The sequence below is a fragment of the Sapajus apella genome, unplaced genomic scaffold (genome assembly GCF_009761245.1).
Source record: "Sapajus apella isolate SASKATOON/1434 unplaced genomic scaffold, GSC_monkey_1.0 scaffold9, whole genome shotgun sequence".
In the NCBI taxonomy this organism is placed as follows: domain Eukaryota; kingdom Metazoa; phylum Chordata; class Mammalia; order Primates; family Cebidae; genus Sapajus; species Sapajus apella.
This window is the reverse complement of record NW_022436949.1, coordinates 40,912,737-40,931,374: the sequence shown is the minus strand read 5'-3', so window position 1 is coordinate 40,931,374 and position 18,638 is coordinate 40,912,737. Positions and strand designations below refer to the sequence as shown.

The following is an 18,638-nucleotide window of genomic DNA, read 5'->3' as shown; positions in this document are numbered from 1 at the left end:
CTCAGTATTGGTACACCCTCCTCACCCCACCCACTTTCCCCAAAGAAAATAAAACTTTGGTGCTTAAGCAGGGTTCCAGATGTCTGTATGTATTTATTTATTCAGATATTTATAGTGTTCTCTGTCAAACAGTTTGCCTCCCTGGGTGCATTCCAGAAATGTTAAAAACATACATGGCAAAGCCACAGAGATCAAAGACCCATGTCTTGTGAACTCTTTGCAACATTTGGGCCAGTCCCTAAAACGATTTATTTGAAAAGAAGCAAATAGTACTCTTCCTGTCCACGTCGTGCTTTAAGGAGTGTTCTGGATGGGCTTAAAGAACCCCTGCAAATTGGAGTCCTCCCCTCTTCCAAACAAGGGATGCCAGCGGAAAATCTTCCTGTGGGGCTGCATGTGACCTGCAGGCACCTCTCCCGTCTTCTGTATTTCCACATTTTATTTTTGTTTTCATTATTTCTTCCTTTAAAATATGGGAGTTAATGATTTACACCCCCACCTTGAATGCTAATTCTACCACATAAAATTTTAGACTGCCCATTAAAAGTATGGGTTTCATTTTCTATATTATTTTAAAAATATGCAGTATCTACCGTCTAAATGGGAAACAGCAAGACTTTTTTGTCGTGACAATGCCGCTGTGACTAATAACTCTGAAAGGGAAGTGCCTGTAGCGGCTAAGGCCTGTGAGCTGGAGCAGGACAAAGCAGAGATGTTGTGCTCTGAGTAAGAACGTCTCAATGCACATGGCCTTCTTGGCCAGAGCTCTGACCTAAGTGTTGTAAAGACCAGCGATCTGGCTTAGTCCGTCATTGGAAAGTGTTATGAAAGTGGTCCATAGACACTTTCCTACTTCTGCTGCTTGCTGCAGATCTTCTCTTCTGGCTAGGAGCTGGGGTGGATCGGGTAGGGGGCAGAGCAGGCAGGTGTGTGAATTGACAACCTTGAAAAGAACCTGGCTCTATTTTGTGCCCACCATCTGTGATTTGCCAGAGTTCTCTGCAGAGCAAACCATGTGAAGTAAAATGTTGCATGAACCTGCTCCTCTATCCCCGGCCCAACTCTGGGTGTTAAGAAGTATGTGATGCTTTCTGCGTGAATATAGGAACCTTTTTGAGATGCCAGCACTTGCTGTTCGTGGTGAGCCGTGTGCACCTGGGCAGGCCGTGCGTTTGGCAGGCATGTTCCCAGGCACGCCCCAGGGACTTGTTGCATCATCAGGTGTTTGATTCTCACCCCATCCTCCCCAGCATGTTGACCACCCTTAGGTGAGAGAGTTGAAAGGAGTGCCACTCAAACTAGGAGAATTGACGTGTGGCTGTGGAATTTCCTGGCTTGTCCGAGTTAGCGTGCTATTTGTAGAGGAATCTTTTAGCTTCGGTTTGAGACTGGATCTCCTTTGTGGAATTCATCAGTAACTTATTTTTTGAGATGGAGTCTCACTCTGTCACCCAGGCTGGAGTGCAGTGGCGTGATCTTGGCTCACTGTAACTTATGTCTCCTGGGTTCAAGCGATTCTCCTGCCTCAACCTCTAGAGTAGCTGGGATTACAGGTGTGCGCCACCTCGTTTGGCTAACTTTTGTATTTTTGTAGAGACAGGGTTTTGCCATGTTGTCCAAGCTGTTCTGGAACTCCTGACCTTAGATGATCCGCTGACCTTGGCCTCTCATGTTTTCATTTAAATGACTCCTGGGATCACATTTCCTTCACTACATATTCTCAGAGCATTTTCTAGAATAGTCTGCAGCATTTTCCTTCTTTAAACTCAAGACTCACCCTTCACCACTTCCCTTGATCCCATTATATATTTATCTTTACTCTTCATTGCTAGAAACACATCCCCTGGAAGTATAGAGAAAGTATGTCACTGCTATCCTCCCTTTTTAAAAAATAATATATATTTTTTGGCATTTTCTCCTCCTCTTAGCCTTCTGTTCTTTTTTTTTTTTTTTTTTTTTTTGAGATGGAGTCTTGCTCTGTCGCCAGGCTGGAGTACAGTGGTGTGATCTCAGCTCACTGCAATCTCCACCTCCTGGGTTCAAGTGATTCTCCTGCCTCAGCCTCCTGAGTAGCTGGGACTACAGGCACACACCACCACGCCTGAGTAACGTTTTGTATTTTTGGTGGAGACAGGGTTTCACCATGTTGGTCAGGCTGGTCTTGAACTCCAGAACTCGTGATCCACTGGCCTTGGCCTTCTAAAGTGCTGGGATTATGGGTGTGAGCCACCGCGCCTGGCTAGCTTTCTCTTTTTAGTATGTATAAGCACACAGAGGGCTAGGATGGTTACTGCCTCTAAAAGACCATTATTCATGTATCTGTGCATTGGTGACTGACCTAGGAACAATCAGCTTCTGATGGGCTCCTCTTGAAATTGTAGAGCATAGAAGGCTTTAGTGAAATGAATATCATTGTGTTGACTTAGCCATATCATCCAGTAGGGTGGCATTTCATTCATATTCATCATTTACATCTTAATCTGAATGTGGTTTGAAGATGTTAGGGCATGGACAGGAAGAAGGGGGTCAAGAATATTGAATGTGTGAAACCTTTTTCAGAAAGGTCAATTGCTATGGCGTTTTCTAATGGTCACCCCATGCTTTGCAGAGTAAAGTGCTTAACCACATCCTCTTCAGGCTCCTTTGCTTCTTCTTGGCATAAGGTGGCTCTTGTGTCCCTTCAGCGCCCCTCTCTGCCGGCGCAGGCGGGCTCTTCCTTCTCCGTTCCTCCCCTCCAATGTCACTGTTGTGTTCTTCACTTTGCTCTCTTTATCTATAAGGAGAGTTCTCCTTTGTTGGGGTGGGAGGGGACTCTGGTCTCCTGTTACTTTCTCATCTTGCTCACCAGTTGGTGACAGAGGGGCCGTCACAGCAGGTACTTCCTTTGTGACCTGGGAAAACTGGGTACTGAGTGTCCATGTAGAACTGAACACTCTGATGGTGTCTTCAGGAATGGATGCATGTGATGGATAGAATGGATTCTGAGAGAAGGCTGGCTGTAAAGTTGTTTTTAAGAAATGATTTTAGGGGCCGGGCGCAGTGGCTCACACCTGCAATCCCACCATTTTGAGAGGCAGATCACTTGAGGCCAGGAGTTTGAGACCAGCCTGGCCGACGTGGTGAAACCCTGTCTATACTGAAAATATAAAAATTAGCCAGATGTGGGGGGCAGGCACCTGTAATCCCAGCCACTCCAGAGGCTGAGACAGGAGAATCTCTAGAACCTGGGAGGCGGAGGTTGTCATGAGCCGAGATCATGCCACTGCACTCCAGCCTGGGTGACAGAGTGAGACTCTGTCTCAAAAATAAAAAGGTTTTAAAATTCTAATAAAGTACACATAACATACAATTTGCCATCTTAATCATTTTAAGCACTCGATATAGTTTGGTGACATTAAGTACATTTGCATTGTTGTGTGGCCGTCACCATCCTCCATCTCCTGAACTTATCCATCTTCCCAAACTGAATCCCAGGATCCATTAGACACAAGCGCCCAACCACACCTTCCCTCCAGCCCCTGGCATTCACCATTCTACTTCTGCCTCTGAGTTTGACTGTTCTACATACTAGACATAAGTGGAATTAAACAGCCTTTTTCCTTTTCTGACAGGCTTATTTCATTTAGTGCAATGTCATTATGCTTCATCTATGTTGTAGTATGGCCCCAGAATCTCCTTCCATTTTAAAGCTGAATAATATTCCATTGTATGTTTATACAGTCAACCAGCCTCTGTATCTTTGGTTCCACATGCTCAGATTCAAACAACTGCGAATGGAAAATATTTGGGAAAAAAATCCAATAAAAATAATAATGCAACAACAAAAAATAATGTATAACAAATACATAGGATTTACGTTGTATTTAGGCATTATAAGTAATCTAGAAATGATTTAAAATTAAATGGGAGGGCCGGGCATGATGGCTCACACCTGTAATCCCAGCACTTTGCGAAGCCGAGGTGGGCAGATTACTTGAAGCCAGGAGTTCGAGACCAGCTTGGCCAGCATGGCGAAAGCCTGTCTCTACTAAAAATGCAAAAATTAGCTGGCCGTGGTAGTGCATGCCTATAATTCCAGCTACTTGGGAGGCTGAGGCAGCAGAATCACTTGAACCTAGGAGGTGGAGGTTGCAGTGAGCAGTGGAGTGCAGTGATCACTCCACTGCACTCCAGCCTGGGCAACACAGTGGGACTCTGTCTCAAAAAGCAAACAAAATGAAAAATAAATAAAATTATATTGGATGATGTCTGTATATTACATGCAAATACTACACCATTGTATATAATGGACTTGAGCATTTGCGGATATTGGTATTGGCGGGATTGTCAATCCCACACAGTTACAGAGGGACAACCAACTATACCACCTTTTGTTTTTCCATTCATTTGTTATTGATCTCTTGGGTTGCTTCTGCCCTTTGACTGTTGTGCATCGTGCTGTGAACATGGGTGTGCAGATATCTCTTCTAGACCCCTGCTGCCTCTTCTGTTGGGTATATATCTAGAGGTAGAATTGCTGGATCATGCAGTAATTCTATGTTTCATAATTTGGGGACATGTCATATTGTTTTTTTTTCTCATTGCACCTATACCATCTTTATGATCCCCCAACTATATACAAGAATTCTGATTCCTTCACATTCCTGCCCATGCTTGCTATTTTCTGATTTTATGATAGTAGCCATGCTCCTGGGTATAAGTTAGTGACTTTCTCTATTTTCTCAAGTCAGTAAACCCGACAAGGTGGCTTTGGGTTGCTAGTTGTGAGGAGTGCCAGGTTGCCTGACATCTTTGGGCAACCTTTTTTTTTTTGGAGACAGAGTCTTGCTCTGTTGCCCAGGCTGGAGTGCAGTGGTGCAATCTCAGCTCACTGCAGCCTCTGCCTCCAGGGTTCAGGTGATTCTCCTGCCTTAGTCTCCAGAATAGCTGGTATTACAGGCATACACTATCATGCCTGTATAATTTTTTGTATATTTAGTAGAGACAAGGTTTCACTGTGTTGGCCAGGCTGGTCTCAAACTCCTGACCTCAGGTGATCTGCCCAACTCTGCCTCCGCCTCCAAAAGTGCTGGGATTACAGGCGTGAGCCACCGCGCCCAGCCAGGCAACTCTTCCCTGAAAACAAGCTGCCCGTGCAATGGAGCCTGTGCAGGCTTCTTTGTTGCGCGTCTCCTCTTGTTGCCTTTCCTTGGCATGCTTCCTCTTTTTTTAATCCTACACTTGAAAATTAGATCAAACGCAAACTGTGTTTAGATTTATTTAGTTTCTTAACTCCTTTCCTGTTTGCCTTTTGACAGGCTTGGCATAAGAAGTCTTTTTTCAAGTAGTAAATTAATTTAGGTGGCATGCACCCCACCTGAATTTTGTTACATGCTGGCAGTTTAGATAAATGGATATTATAATCTAGCACATTTCTGCCCAACACCACTGCGCAGATTTGCAAAAGCCTACAAAAGTGATAATATTCTGCCAGTTTGGGGCCTAGAAAAAGAAGAAGAAAAAAACCAGGGCGTATTTTCTTATTTGTATTTATAGGATGCCTGTGGGGAAGCCAGAAATGCCGTAGAGCAGTTTACATGGCTAAATACACATGAAAAAAGGTAAGGGACCCAAAGACGTGTCTTTGTAGACACATGGGAGAAAAGTCAGTTCAGATCAGTAATCGTCAGCTGTGTTTGGAGATACATTCTCCATCACAACCAAAGATTTTTCTTTTTCCCCCTTAAACTCACCATTTCCTTGAAGAATACACTCCATTTTTAATGACTTTATTGATTTGACCATTGGGTTACAATGTACTTTATTTACTGCAGAAACGTTTCGTTCCTGTCAGCACTTAATGCGAATAAATCTACTTTTTTGGCACCACTTTGGTAGACTGTAAAACCGCTTATATTTGCAGGAAAATTTGTTTTGCCACAGTATGTTTATATACAGATTCAGTGTGACTTTTTCCCCCCTAAAAATCATTTTGTATCATAGTTTAGCTGAGAAATAAATACACACATTGCGGTAATCGTTGTATACTGTCAGAGCAGTAGAAAACAAAATGTGGGTTTTATGACAGGGATCAAAAAAGAGATTTAATATTCATAATTAAAGTCACTGATTTAATGCTTCATTTATTGCTTCTGTTTTAAGGCTTAGCAGTTTTTGGTTCATAGTGTGTATATCTCTTAAAAATAGTAAATATACAGTATACTCTACATTCACTGTTACTGTCTTCTGCATATGAATTTAATATTGATTATACAAGACCCAATAAAATTCAATCTTTATTTCCTACTGTTCAAGGTATGAGCAAAGTTAAAATACATTTTGCTGATATGTTTTCTGTTAAGTTTCTTTCTTTTCTTTTCTTTTCTTTTTTGAGATGGAATTTCCCTCTTGTCACCTAGGCTGGAATGCAATGGTATGATCTCGGCTTAATGCAACCCCCCACTTCCCAGGTTCAAGTGATTCTCCTGCCTTAGCCTCTTGAGTAGCTGGATTATTGGCGTGTGCCACCACCGTGAGTTGATTTTTATATCTTTAGTAGAGACAGGGTTTCACCATGTTGGCCAGGCTGTTCTCAAATTCCTGACCTCAGGTGATCCGCCCGCCTTGACATCACAAAGTCCTGGGATTACAGGTGTGAGCCACTATGCCTGGCCTGTTTTCTGTTAAGATTCTTAACTTTTTCATGAAAGCAGTGTCATATAATATTTAGCTTTGCTCTATTATAATAAATTTAGTTTGGGAAGGAAGCTGATATATAAATCATCTTTAAAAAAATTCTTTCATGAAACATTTTTCTAGTACATATCTTTGCCTAAATAAGAGAAATACTATGAATTTTATTTATTTACATTATAAATTTTTGTTTTACTTATTTTTCATATGATAGTGGGATATAATATTGGCAAATTGAATATCATCAAATAGCCTACAACCTTAGTCCTGAATCAATACTATGCCACAGGAGCATTTGGAATATCTACAACATGTCCATTGTATTTGCAATCCATCTGAAAAAATAATACATAAAGACAAACAAATGGATAATTTCCTTTAAAAATGAATGTATTTGAAATATCACTATGTTTATTGCTTTAGCTACATGTATGCTTCAATATGATTGGCAATTATCCAATAAACTTGTGCCAGGTAAAAATAAACACCAGTCTGGGTTATTCAATTTTAATGAATATATAAAATAATACTTTAATAGTTACACAATATTTGTTTTTTGAAATTTACTTTTGAATGCATTTAACAAACTGGCTAGGAGTCCTTCTTTAAAGAGAAGTAAATGCAATTGTTAACAGCATCTGCAGTCTAAACCCAAAAACCCGTGTTCAGCCAACTTCGTGATCTCTAATTCAGATTCGCATCTACAGTGAAGTGCAAAAAGCATGCTTTTAAAAGATGACAGCCTTCGTGAAACTATGGAGGTGCTTATATTGCTAGTGTAGGCAAAACACCCAGCAATACAGAGCGAGGCCGTTTTCCTTGATTCTTTTGCCATAGGAAGAAATGAACTTCCAGGGAGGTAATGGAGTCCTTCTGAGAACCATGATTAAAAGTCTTTGGGAATTATCAGCCAAACTTAAAATGGATCTCTAGGTTTTCATGGGGAGTTGTGTTAAAAAGGGACATTTTAATTTAAAGGAACCAAGTTGATAAGGTAGGTTCAGGGAACCAAAAATGTTGGACAGATTTTTGCTGGGTTGACAACTTGTGCGGATCAAGGGTTTTTAAAGTGGTTGATTGTCTGCTTCTGGGAAAATGGCCACAGCTTGCCTCTCCTTTAGGGTAGAAGGAAGGTTCTGAGTCTGTGATTTTTCCCTGCTCAAAGTGAATAAATATTTTAAGTAGGTGTGGTCAGCTGTCCAGCTCTTTACTTTTTCAGCTGGGAAGAAAAGAGTATATTCAGAGCCGACAAGGACTCGCAGATGCCCCGTGCCCAGGAGCAGCTGAACACATTCTCAGTCATGCAACCGAGCAGGCTAAGTGATGGCGAAAAGAATATCACGCACAAAGATTTGATGTCTTTTTATGGGAGAACAAAAGAGTTTCGATTCTTTCACGTTGAGTTTAGCCTAGCCATTGTGAGGCACAGGAGGTTTAATGAATCATTGTTTAACTAGGATCCTGCCAAGTATTTGACCATTAAATAGACTCCAATGTGTATAGAGTTCTTCTCTGACAGACTCTTATTTGACTGTGATTAATTGGCATCGAATTATTTAATTACCTCCACAGAAATCTAAGAACAGTTTGTGTTTTGATTAAGTTATTTGATGTAGGAACACGCATGGGGCTGGGGAGGTCAGCTCAGCCCTCAGGACTCCCTGCTACTACCAGGGCCAACTTCTGTGGCTGCCCAGAGCTCAAGAAGATCCCTGAGGATCAAAAATTCAGACAGAATCTGGATTTTACCCTTTTCTTAGACTATAAAAAGTGTTTTGGCAACTCAAACTTATAGCATAAGTTTGTAACACTTTTTTTTTTGCATGTTGAAATCCTTTGAAGTTATTGATTGAGGTTTTTCTCAGTTCACAATTGAAACAAGTTAGACATTCCCATGTCTAGGGGAGAGGTCAGCCAGCAGGATGCATGGCACAGTAAGAGTAAGGTAGAAGAAAGTCAGCGATCGCACGATCTGGTTTGGGCGTTGCTGTCCTTGGAGAATAGCACCATGAGGGCGTGAGATCGCCATGGGGGAGATAGAGTTCTGAGAGGTGGAGCCTCCAGATATAAGGGGGCACCACTTATAGTTAGCAGATGGGCAGGGTAGCAGGGGTGGAAAGAGACAGATATTAAAAGAAAGAAAATCAGGCCAGGCGCGGTGGCTCACACCTGTAATCCCAGCACTTTGGGAGGCTGAGGCAGGTGGATCACTTGAAGCCTTGAAGAGTTCGAGATCAGCCTGGCCAACATGGGGAAATCTCTTCTCTAAAAACACAAAAATTAGCTGGACGTGGTGGCGCACACCTGTAATCTTAGCTGCTTGGGAGGCTGAGGCCGCTTGAACCTGTGAGTTATTCGCAGATGTTGCAGTGAGCCAAGATCATGCTACTGCACTCCAGCCTGGGCAACAGAGAGAGACTCTGTCTCAAATAAAATAAAATAAATTTATATCCCCGAAGCCAGCATCCATGAATATTTTTGAAAAGACGATAATTAACAGTGTTACATGCTGCAGGGAAAGTCAAGAGCAATGAGAATGAGGGAAAAACTGGCTGCTGGGTTTAGAAACTAAATGACTGGTGAACACCATGGTGTGAAGAGGAGCAGGAATGGGACTGCAGAGGCTTTTGGGGCATTTGGATAGGTGAAGAGTCCCCCTAAGGTGAAGATGATAGTTTGACTAAGAGGTAATGTGTATTTTCAGCTTTTTATAACTGATAGCATATGTAGAATTGTAAGAATTATCATAGTATTTCTAGCTCTTCAAATTTTATCTGAATTTTTAAAGAAGAAATTCAGTGGATAATTTTTCTTTTCTCCTTGCTTCTTAATGGTGTACATAAATATACATATACATACATACATATATATACACACACACACACACACACACACACACACACAGAAATTCAGGCATTTTTATTGAGCACAGCATAGCTAGTTTTGTGTATTACCTGTTGGCGGTTCCCAGGTATTAAAATGATGAGCCGAGGATAGAACTAGCGATCAGATTTGGGTGTTGGTTGGTCCATTTCCAGCACACCTTTGGGTGCTTTACATAGGGTGGGTAGTGGGAGGGCCCATTGTCTTCAAGTTCAGTCACGTTCTCACACCAAATGTTTTGCTGTCCTATTTTTGAGTATTACATTTACTTGTATGCAAATCAGAGATAGAGCCGCTTTTGCCCACTGAATGATAATTTCCATTCAAGGTAATCTGAGTTATTGAATCTGATACTTGCCTTTGTGGAAGTGGAAATTCCTTGTCTAGGTGAGTGCTTTATAAATAGGCGTTGCTGCCACCCTCTCTGTGGGAACACATTCTTGGAGACTGCTGGATATTTCTAGGCCCTTGTTTTTACCCCTCCATTACTCATTCTTTTGGCGATATTCCATGAGCATTTAGCCGTGAACAATAGTGACGGGATACTGGACCAGTAAAAAGTCTGTCTCAGGGATTAAAGTGGTGCATTCCTGTAGCAGAAGAGGTTAAGAGATTGGCGGTTTTCTTATTCTTTTAAAATCAGAGGTTCTTAACGAAAGCTCTGCTGTCTTGTGGTTCCTGGTTTAGGAATCCCCTGAAATCGTATGCAAACTGCACACGTGTGCATTTCCAAGCAAAAACACCCGGTGGCATTTGTTGGCCATGTAGTGTTGGAGAGCAGCCGTCCTCGAAATCCTTCTACTGTTGCTGTCCAGGGGTCTGTACCTCCCTGATGCTCTATGAGGTTGGGCCAGGTTCACTCCTCCCTGGTGTATCCTTGAGATCCATGGGTAACAAGTATCAAAGGAAATGGCCTGGTCTGTCTTCTTAACTTTTTCTTTTTAACACTTAACAAATGTAAAATAATGATCACTTTCTGTAGCAAAGCATGCATAGCTGCTGTAGCAAAATGGTTTCCCAAGGTAGTTTATCAGGTGTTTTCAACGGCTTCAAGGATAATCCCCCACAATACTTCCTAGCAATGAGTGATTTGGCTTTGCCCTGGGTCGTACAACGAGTTAAGGCCTGGAATGAGGTGGAACTGGAGCCCCTGGACTTTCCTAATCAATTCTGTCTTTTTTAGATGGCATGTCCCCATTCATTCATTCATTTACTTACTTGTTACAAGTTACAGCCTTCTGTAACTTGCATAATTTAATCTTGAGGTGGAGTTGTTTTAAATGTTTCACTTTAATTATTTGTTTTAATTTAATTAGCCAAGAGAGAATTCCTGAAACTCTTCTAAGCGGGAGTGATAGTCAAGGTGTTGACCATCCAGTGCGGCAGGCAGTAGCAATCAGAAGGGGCCTGGGCTGTCAGCGGCTGCTTTGGCCATCGTCATTTGTGTCAGCCCTGCCTGGAAATTTATTGGTTCACTTTTATTAGTAGTCATTTAGTAGAACTTGCAACTGTGTCCAATAAAGCAGCTTGATGTCATGGAGGTGTTGACATAAGCACCCATTTCTGAACCTCCGGGAGGTGGGTGTGAGTCGCAGCCTGGATGCCTGACAGCCGGGCATCCTGGAATGAATTACTTACTGCCTCTAAGCCTCCATTGTGTCTTCTGTAAAATGGCAGCAGTATCTGTGTCATAGTTTTGAGATGGTGTATACCCTGTGCCAAACATGATTTGCGACACTAATTTACTGCTCTGTGGGGTGTGCTTCAAACACAGCGTTGAGTTCACTCTTCCAGGTTTGTGTGTCTAATTTGGTTCCTTAAGAAAATGGTCTGGATTAGGGTGTAACTTTATATTATTATTATCATTTTGAGATCAAGTCTCACTCTGTCACCCATGCTGGAGTACAGCAGCATGATCTCGGCTCACTGCAACTTCCGCCTCAGGTTCGGGCAATTCTTCCTGAGCCTCCTGAGTAGCTGGGACTACAGGCACACACCACCATGACTGGCCGCCTTCTCTCTCTTTTTTTTTCGCATTTTTTAGTAGAGATGAGGTTTTGCCATGTTGGCCAGGCTGGTCTCAAATTCCTGACCTCATATGATCCACCTGCCTCTACCTCCCAAAGTGGTAGGATTATAGGCATGAGCCACTGTGCCCAGCCCCTTTTCTTTGAGACAGAGTCCCACTCTGTTACCAGGCTGGAGTGCTGTGGCACAATCTCGGCTCACTGCAACCTCCGACTCCTTGGTTCCAGCGATTCCCCTGCCTCAGCCTCCCAAGTAGTTGGGATTACAGGCATGTGCCACCACACCCAGCTAATTTTTGTATTTTTAGTTAAGACAGGTTTTTACCATGTTGGCCAGGATGGTATCCATCTCCTGACTTCATGATCCACCCCCCTGGCCTCCCAAAGTGCTGGCTGGGATTACTGAGGCATGAGCCACAGCTCCTGGCATTTTTTTTTTTTTTTTTTTTTTTTTTAAAGAAAGAGGGTCTTTTTTGCTCTTTTGCCCAGGCTGGGGTGCAGTGGTGCAATCATAGCTTACTGCATCCTCAAACTCCTGGTCTCAAGCAGTCCTCTCCCCTTGGTTTCCCCAAGTGCTGGGATTATAGGCTTCAGCCGCCCTGCTTGGCATCAGTGGATGACATCTCTAGTCATGAGTGAATGAACCAAGATGACCCTAAGGAAAAAACTCTTGTCCAGCTCCCTGCTCTCAGTGAGGAAGGCACTGGGATGAGTTTGTGTGGGGTCCGTCTGTGCACCCAGAGGCAGAAGCCGATTGGCTCTCCTTGGCAATCTTCTGCAGACCTCTTTCTCCAGCGAAGTCGAAGGGGTAAAACATCCATCTCTCCTAACTGCATTTGTGCCCTTCCTAAATGCTTCCTCCTTACAAACATGGCTTTGAAGAGCCGTGAGTACAGGGAATTTTCAGCAGAGGCCTTCAACACCTGATCCTTTCCACTCCCATTCCACACCCAGGTCGTCTCCTATCTTAGCACACCTTAGGTCATGATCTTCCCATCAACTAGGCAAATATTTGTCATCCTTTTGTTCTTTCCCACCTCTCGGTCCTGACGGATGTCATTCCTTCCACCTGATCAAAGTCTGCATTCTTCATCAACACATTCTCGGCCCTGTTCCCACTAGGGCTGACCCTTCCTCACCCGGCTAACTCCCACCAGCTGGCGATGTCCCCCTGCTGTCGTACCTTCCTGATTGCCACCTGCCTTGGGCATGGTCCATGCTTTCTTATTTCTGCTACCTGTGTGTGTGCTCGAGTCGGGTTGTGTTGCTCTACATGCTGTGCTCACTTACATGTATCGATTAACCTGCCACCAGTGTGATCATAAGACACTCAGAGAGGGCCGGGTGCGGTGGCTCACACCTGTAATCCCAGCACTTTGGGAGGCCAAGGTGGGTGGATCACCTGAGGTCAGGAGTTTGAGACCAGCCTGGCCAACATGGTGAAACCCCGTGTCTACTAAAAATACAAAAATTAGCTGGGTGTGGTGGTGTGTGTCTGTAGTTCCAGCTACCTCCTGAGAGGCTGAGGCAGGAGTATAGCTGGAACCTGGGAGGTGGAGGTTGCCGTGAGCTGAGATCTCGTTAGTGTGCTTCAGTTTGGGTGAAAGAGTGAGAATTTGTCTTAAAAAAAAAAAAAAAAAAAACTCCAGAGAGACATCAAACAAACATCAATTTAAAGTCGTGAGACAAGTAAAATTTTAATTCCAGTGAGCAGGTTCTGATGAGTGATTATAGGTGTTTTACCTGATGGGTGTCAGGAGGGAAGGAATGAGTGCAAAGTAAAAGATTATTGATCCTGGAGAAAGGAAAACTCAAAGCTGGATAGATAACAGATGATGAGGTTGCCTTTTGCCTTGAAGCCATTTGGGTTTTTCTGAGTCATTTAGTGAAGACAGTCTCACCTAACACCTTCCAGTTGGGGGTCAATCAAATGGGAAGGATCTGATTAGAAAAGGAAAGAACACATACATACATCTGAAACTCATTTTCTCCAATTTGTCATGTCATGTAATAAAACCTGGAAACTACTTTTTCAAAGATATGTTGTAATTCTATGAAAAGGCAAGAAACAACTGCACTTTGAAAATACAACGTAATTACTCTAGAGAGGCATTCCTTCACATCACTATAGGGTAACTATAATCCCTAGTTGATTTACTGCAGTCCTGATTCTAGCTTAATTCCTAGGAGATACAAAATTCTCAGAATGTCAGGTGTCTGCCCTGCTGCTGGGACCACTCTCCCACTGCATCCGGGAGCCTGCCTGTGGCTTTCCCCATCAAACGGCTTTTCCCTGCCTTTATCCCACAGCTGCCACTGGAGCGAGCACAAGTCATGTCCAGGATCTGCTACCTGGAACCACAGTTCTATCTTTGGCCTGTAAGCTTTCAGGTGGGGCAGGAAGAGTAAAGACGAGCAACTATAGGTGCTTCATCCCACATTTGCTGTGACAAGCAACAAGTGATCATTGAGAGTCTTTCTATGGGAGGGTTTGTCTACAGTTTTCTTCCAAAGCACGTTGCTGAGTTCACTCTTCTAGACTTGTGTGCCAAATTTGGTGCCTTAAGAAACTGGCTGGCCGGGCACGGTGGCTCACGTCTGTAACCCCAGCACTTTGGGAGGCCGAGGCAGGCGGATCACCTGAGGTCGGAAATTCGAGACCAGCCTGACCAACATGGAGAAACCGCATGTGTACTAAAAATACAAAATTAGCTGGGCGTGGTGGCACATGCCTGTAATCCTAGCTACTCGGGAGGCTGAGGCAGGAGAATTGTTTGAACCCAGGAGGTGGAGACTGCAGTGAAATGGGTCAACAAGAGTGAAAAAGAAAGAAATGAAGAAACGTAAGAAAGGGAGGGAGGAAGGAGAAAATGGTCTGGGTTAGTGTGCACCTTTTATTTTATTTTATTTGTTTTAAGGGAGAGGGTCCTGCTTGCTCTTGCCCAGGCTGGAGCTATCATAGCTCACTGCAGCCTTAAACTCCTGAGCTCAAGCAAGCCTCTTGCCTTGGCTCCCCAAAGCACTGGGATTACAGGCACGAGCCACTGAACTCGGCTAGATGCACCCTTTTAAGTCTACCATGTAAATAAAAGATCTCTTACATGACTTTACCTTTATGGTCTGGGAGGAGTTCCTAGCTTCAGAGGAATTAAATAAGGCGAGGCCATGGCTAGGCCAGAACTTTTCCTCCACTTCTGATTACCTGTGAGATCCTGATTATCTCTGCCTGCGATCTGTTTCCTGTTCTGTCTGTTCTGCCATGCTTCTTACCTGTTCTCCTTGCCTGCTCTCCACCTGTCCTGTGGTCTGTGTCTCCTCCATGTCCTTCCATCCCTTGTCCCTTCTCTGTTAGTTTCACTCCTCACCCCGAACCCCAACCCGGCACCTGGGGTCCGCCATCGCCTCTCCTACTCTCTTCCTTTTCTGAAATGTTGGGCTTCTTTGCTTTCTGTGATGCTTTCATGCGTCATGTCGGCTTCTGTTGCTGTACCCAGACTTAGTCTGTAACTGTGTATTTCAAATGCCCTTTGAAGGAACGCAAACAAATAAATCGGCTCAACAGTGCAAAGGCAGTGGCAAGGGTGACATGCCAGAAAGACTGAATACAGTAATCAAGCATTGCAACTAGGGCCTTGAAATTTGAAAACAGGCCACTTAATATTTGTAGCAGAAGGGCTTGCACTGCATTGCACTCCATCCTGGGCAAGAGCAAGCAGGACCCGCCCCCTTAAAAAAATAAAATAAAACCAATATATACACTAAGCATTGGTCTAGGCACCGGGGAAAGTGCGAGGAGCAAAGCAGACAGCAATCCCCTGTATAAAGATTGCTGGTGCTCCAATTTAATGCATTTGAGTAGAAAGGAGCCAGCTGTTCTTTAACTTCTGGAAGTATAGAAGGGACGTGAAAAGGGCAATAGTTGTATATATGAATATGACAAGGTTATCTTATAGGTTATTGACACAGAAGGAAGAATTTCTCTTTTCTTTAAATTTTTTTTTTTTTGATAAGGAGTCTCACTCTGTTGCCTAGGCTGGAGAGCAACGGTGTGATCTTGGCTCACTGCAACCTCTGCCTCCCGGGTTGAAGCAGTTCTCTGCCTTAGCCTCCTGAGTAGCTGGGATTGCAGGTGGCTACAAAATTAGCCACCAGGCCCAGCTAATTTTTTGTATTTTAGTAGAGATGAGGTCTTACTATGTTGCTCAGGCTGGTCTTAAACTCCTGGGCTCAAGCTCTCTTCCCAACTCTGCCTCCAGAAGTGCTGGGATTATAGGTATAAGCCCCATACCTGGCCTATCCTTTAAAAAAAATTTGAATATTGCTTTCAACTTCCTAAAAACCGAACCATACTACTTGGAATGTTTCTGAATATTGCCTATGTTAAAGTGTTAACTTTTCCATTTAAGAAACAATTCATGTTTTAATTATGTCTTTAATTTTTTAACTTATATTTTCCTTGATCCGGTATTGATTCATTGCAGTGAGAAAAAATAACAAGAAAGACTACAAAATCCATAAGAACCTGTAGGAAAAATACTCATCTAATTTTAATGTTTCTTAAGTACAGCTGATAAAATAACAGCTGATCTCTCGCCCTGCCTAGCGTGGTCTGGCAAACAGCAGAAGGGGCCCCCTGCCCTGGGAGCTGGTTGGAAATGAAGCTCCAGCTCTTCCCCAGGGCCACTGCATCAGGGCCTGCATTAGAACACACGAGCTTCCTCCCCGGTGGCATGCTGCAGAGCCTGTGGGTCATAGTCATCATCGCACCTTTTTGTTTTTGGTTTTTTAGCAGCCGTGAAAAAGTACCTGGCGTTGTGCCTGGCCCTTTTTTTTTTTTTTTTTTTTTTTATAACAGGCATGAGCCCATTAATCCCCAGGACAATCCTCTAAAGGAGGTATTATTAGAGGCTCAGAAAAGTTGTCACTGGGCCTGCCAAAGGTGTCACTAAGTGATGCTTTCTGGAGTCTGCTTGTCCTAAGCCTGAGACGGGAAAATTGAGGTGCAGCTCGGGCTTGCATACCCTGTGCTTCCTGGCCAGCTGGGCACCTTGGGAACACTGCATAGGCTACATTAGCCCTGGCAGCTTTGTCCCCAGCCTCTGACCACTCGTGTGCACTTACAGTCTGGTATGAAGGCCCCAGGACAAGGTCAGTTGTGACAAACCCTAAACCACAGGAGGCTGCACATCTCTTCTGTAAGGAGTGCTTCCAGAAGCACTAATGAGAAAAGAAGTTCAGAGGCCTAGACACACACACTTCTCAGGGGTCGCCTACATCCACATAGGCTGTGTGTGTATAACTTTCATTTTTTTGTTTTCATTTCTGAGATAGAGTCTTGCTCTGTTGCCCAGGCTGGAGTGCAGTGGCACAATCTCTGCTCACCAAAACCTCCACCTCCTGGGTTCAAGTGATTCTCCTGCCTCAGCCTCCCTAGCTGGGATTACAGGTATGCGACACCACGCCTGGCTTATTTTTTGTATTTTTAGTTGATACGGGGTTCCACCACGTTGGCCAGGCTGGTCTTGAACTCCTGACCTCGTGATCTGCCTGCCTCGGCCTCCCAAAGTGCTGGGATTACAGGCATGAGCCACCGTGCCCAGTCAACTTCCATGTTTTTGAAGGAAATAATTTGAAAGAATAGATATTTATTAGAAACCAGTTTTGATCTGTTTCTGACACCTTTATGACATACTGTTTTCTTGGATTCTACCTGACAGGGGAAATAAAGTCGATGCTAAGCATCACTCTTCAATCATTAAATAATATTTCTGTCTTCTTGCATAATTTCCTCTTGTGTTCTTAGATAAGAATAAGCCTGTTTTTGTCACACTTTTTGCACATCTGAAAATGACACCTTGTTTGCCAGTAGTAAACTCACAGCTTGAAAAATGATAGGATCCCAAGTTTCCCCAGAAATGTGAGGTGCAATCAACCAGGCTGAGGAAAAAAAAAAAAATGAAGAGGTTACAATTACATTTATATAAAAATACACCACTTAGCAAAAGAAATTCTGATAAATAAAGCAGAGTTAGTGAAATGAGTAGGATCAATTTATGTACATTCGTCTACCTACTTTGCATTTGGATTAAAGTCCTCGATTGGGTCTTAAAATGAGGGAACATTCTAGAACCCACCAACCCTTTCTGATACAGTCACAAGATTTTTTTCCCCTTGATTCTTTAAAATCAGGGTCACGTTTCAACTCCCTGCCCACTGCCATTTGATGATATTTTTGTTTCTCTTTAGGTATCATCCTCTTTTCTTTTCCTTAACTGCTGACATTGGCTTATTTCATATGAATGCGAAATATATTGAATACATATGCATTTAAAATATTGTTTTGATTTGTTTGCGAATTGTTTCTCTTAAAGGGTCTATCAGGGGAAATGAGTAATTTTTCATATCCTGTTCTTGCAGGAAGAATTTTAAATCGTTTCTCCAAAGACATTGGACACTTGGATGATTTGCTGCCGCTGACATTTTTAGATTTTATCCAGGTAACGTTGAGAGTAATGTCAGGTTCTCAAATGGAAACCTGAAGTTCCTATTTTTTCAAGCCCCTTTCATGGGGGGTGGGGGTGGGGCGCTCAGCCTGGCTATGTGTAATGTTAACTTAATAAAAGGCCATGTTTGTAAAAGAAAGGCGCGGTTATAATTCAGAGGCTAAGCTGGCTTGAGTAATACCTCGTGTGTGGGAGTGGCTATACAGTCGTGTCAGGGTTAGTTTGAAGTAGCTTCATGCTTGGTAAGTGGCTCTCTATCTGCCTCTAGGTATCTGGCGTGGATTTCGCTTTACTGTGAACACATTTCATAATATAGAAACAATCACCTCTCACGGAAAGATAGCCTAGATTAACTAAATTATGCATTGTATTACCACAAAGGGCAAATACTTAGAGCACTTTTTTTTTTTTTTTGGATAAAACCAGGTGTGGTTACTTACAAAGAAAAGATTAGTAATAATGTGAAAATAATACTTTATTAACAAGGACAATAGAGAGCAGTTATTGCAGATAGAAAGCCTTTAAAGGCAAGGATATCTAAGCCAATTTGAGT

At 43.1% G+C, this 18,638-nt stretch overlaps 1 protein-coding gene across 6 annotated transcripts in view; it reads left to right on the top strand.

The window, feature by feature from the left end:
* ABCC4 (ATP binding cassette subfamily C member 4) overlaps positions 1–18,638 on the top strand; it is a 280,796-nt gene that overhangs the window by 168,387 nt on the left and 93,771 nt on the right. For all 6 annotated transcript variants that reach the window (XM_032277487.1, XM_032277483.1, XM_032277486.1 and 3 more), the window contains one exon: positions 18,000–18,079. In XM_032277487.1, coding sequence (XP_032133378.1) covers positions 18,000–18,079 — 80 coding nt within the window. The remainder of the gene's footprint in view (positions 1–17,999; positions 18,080–18,638) is intronic.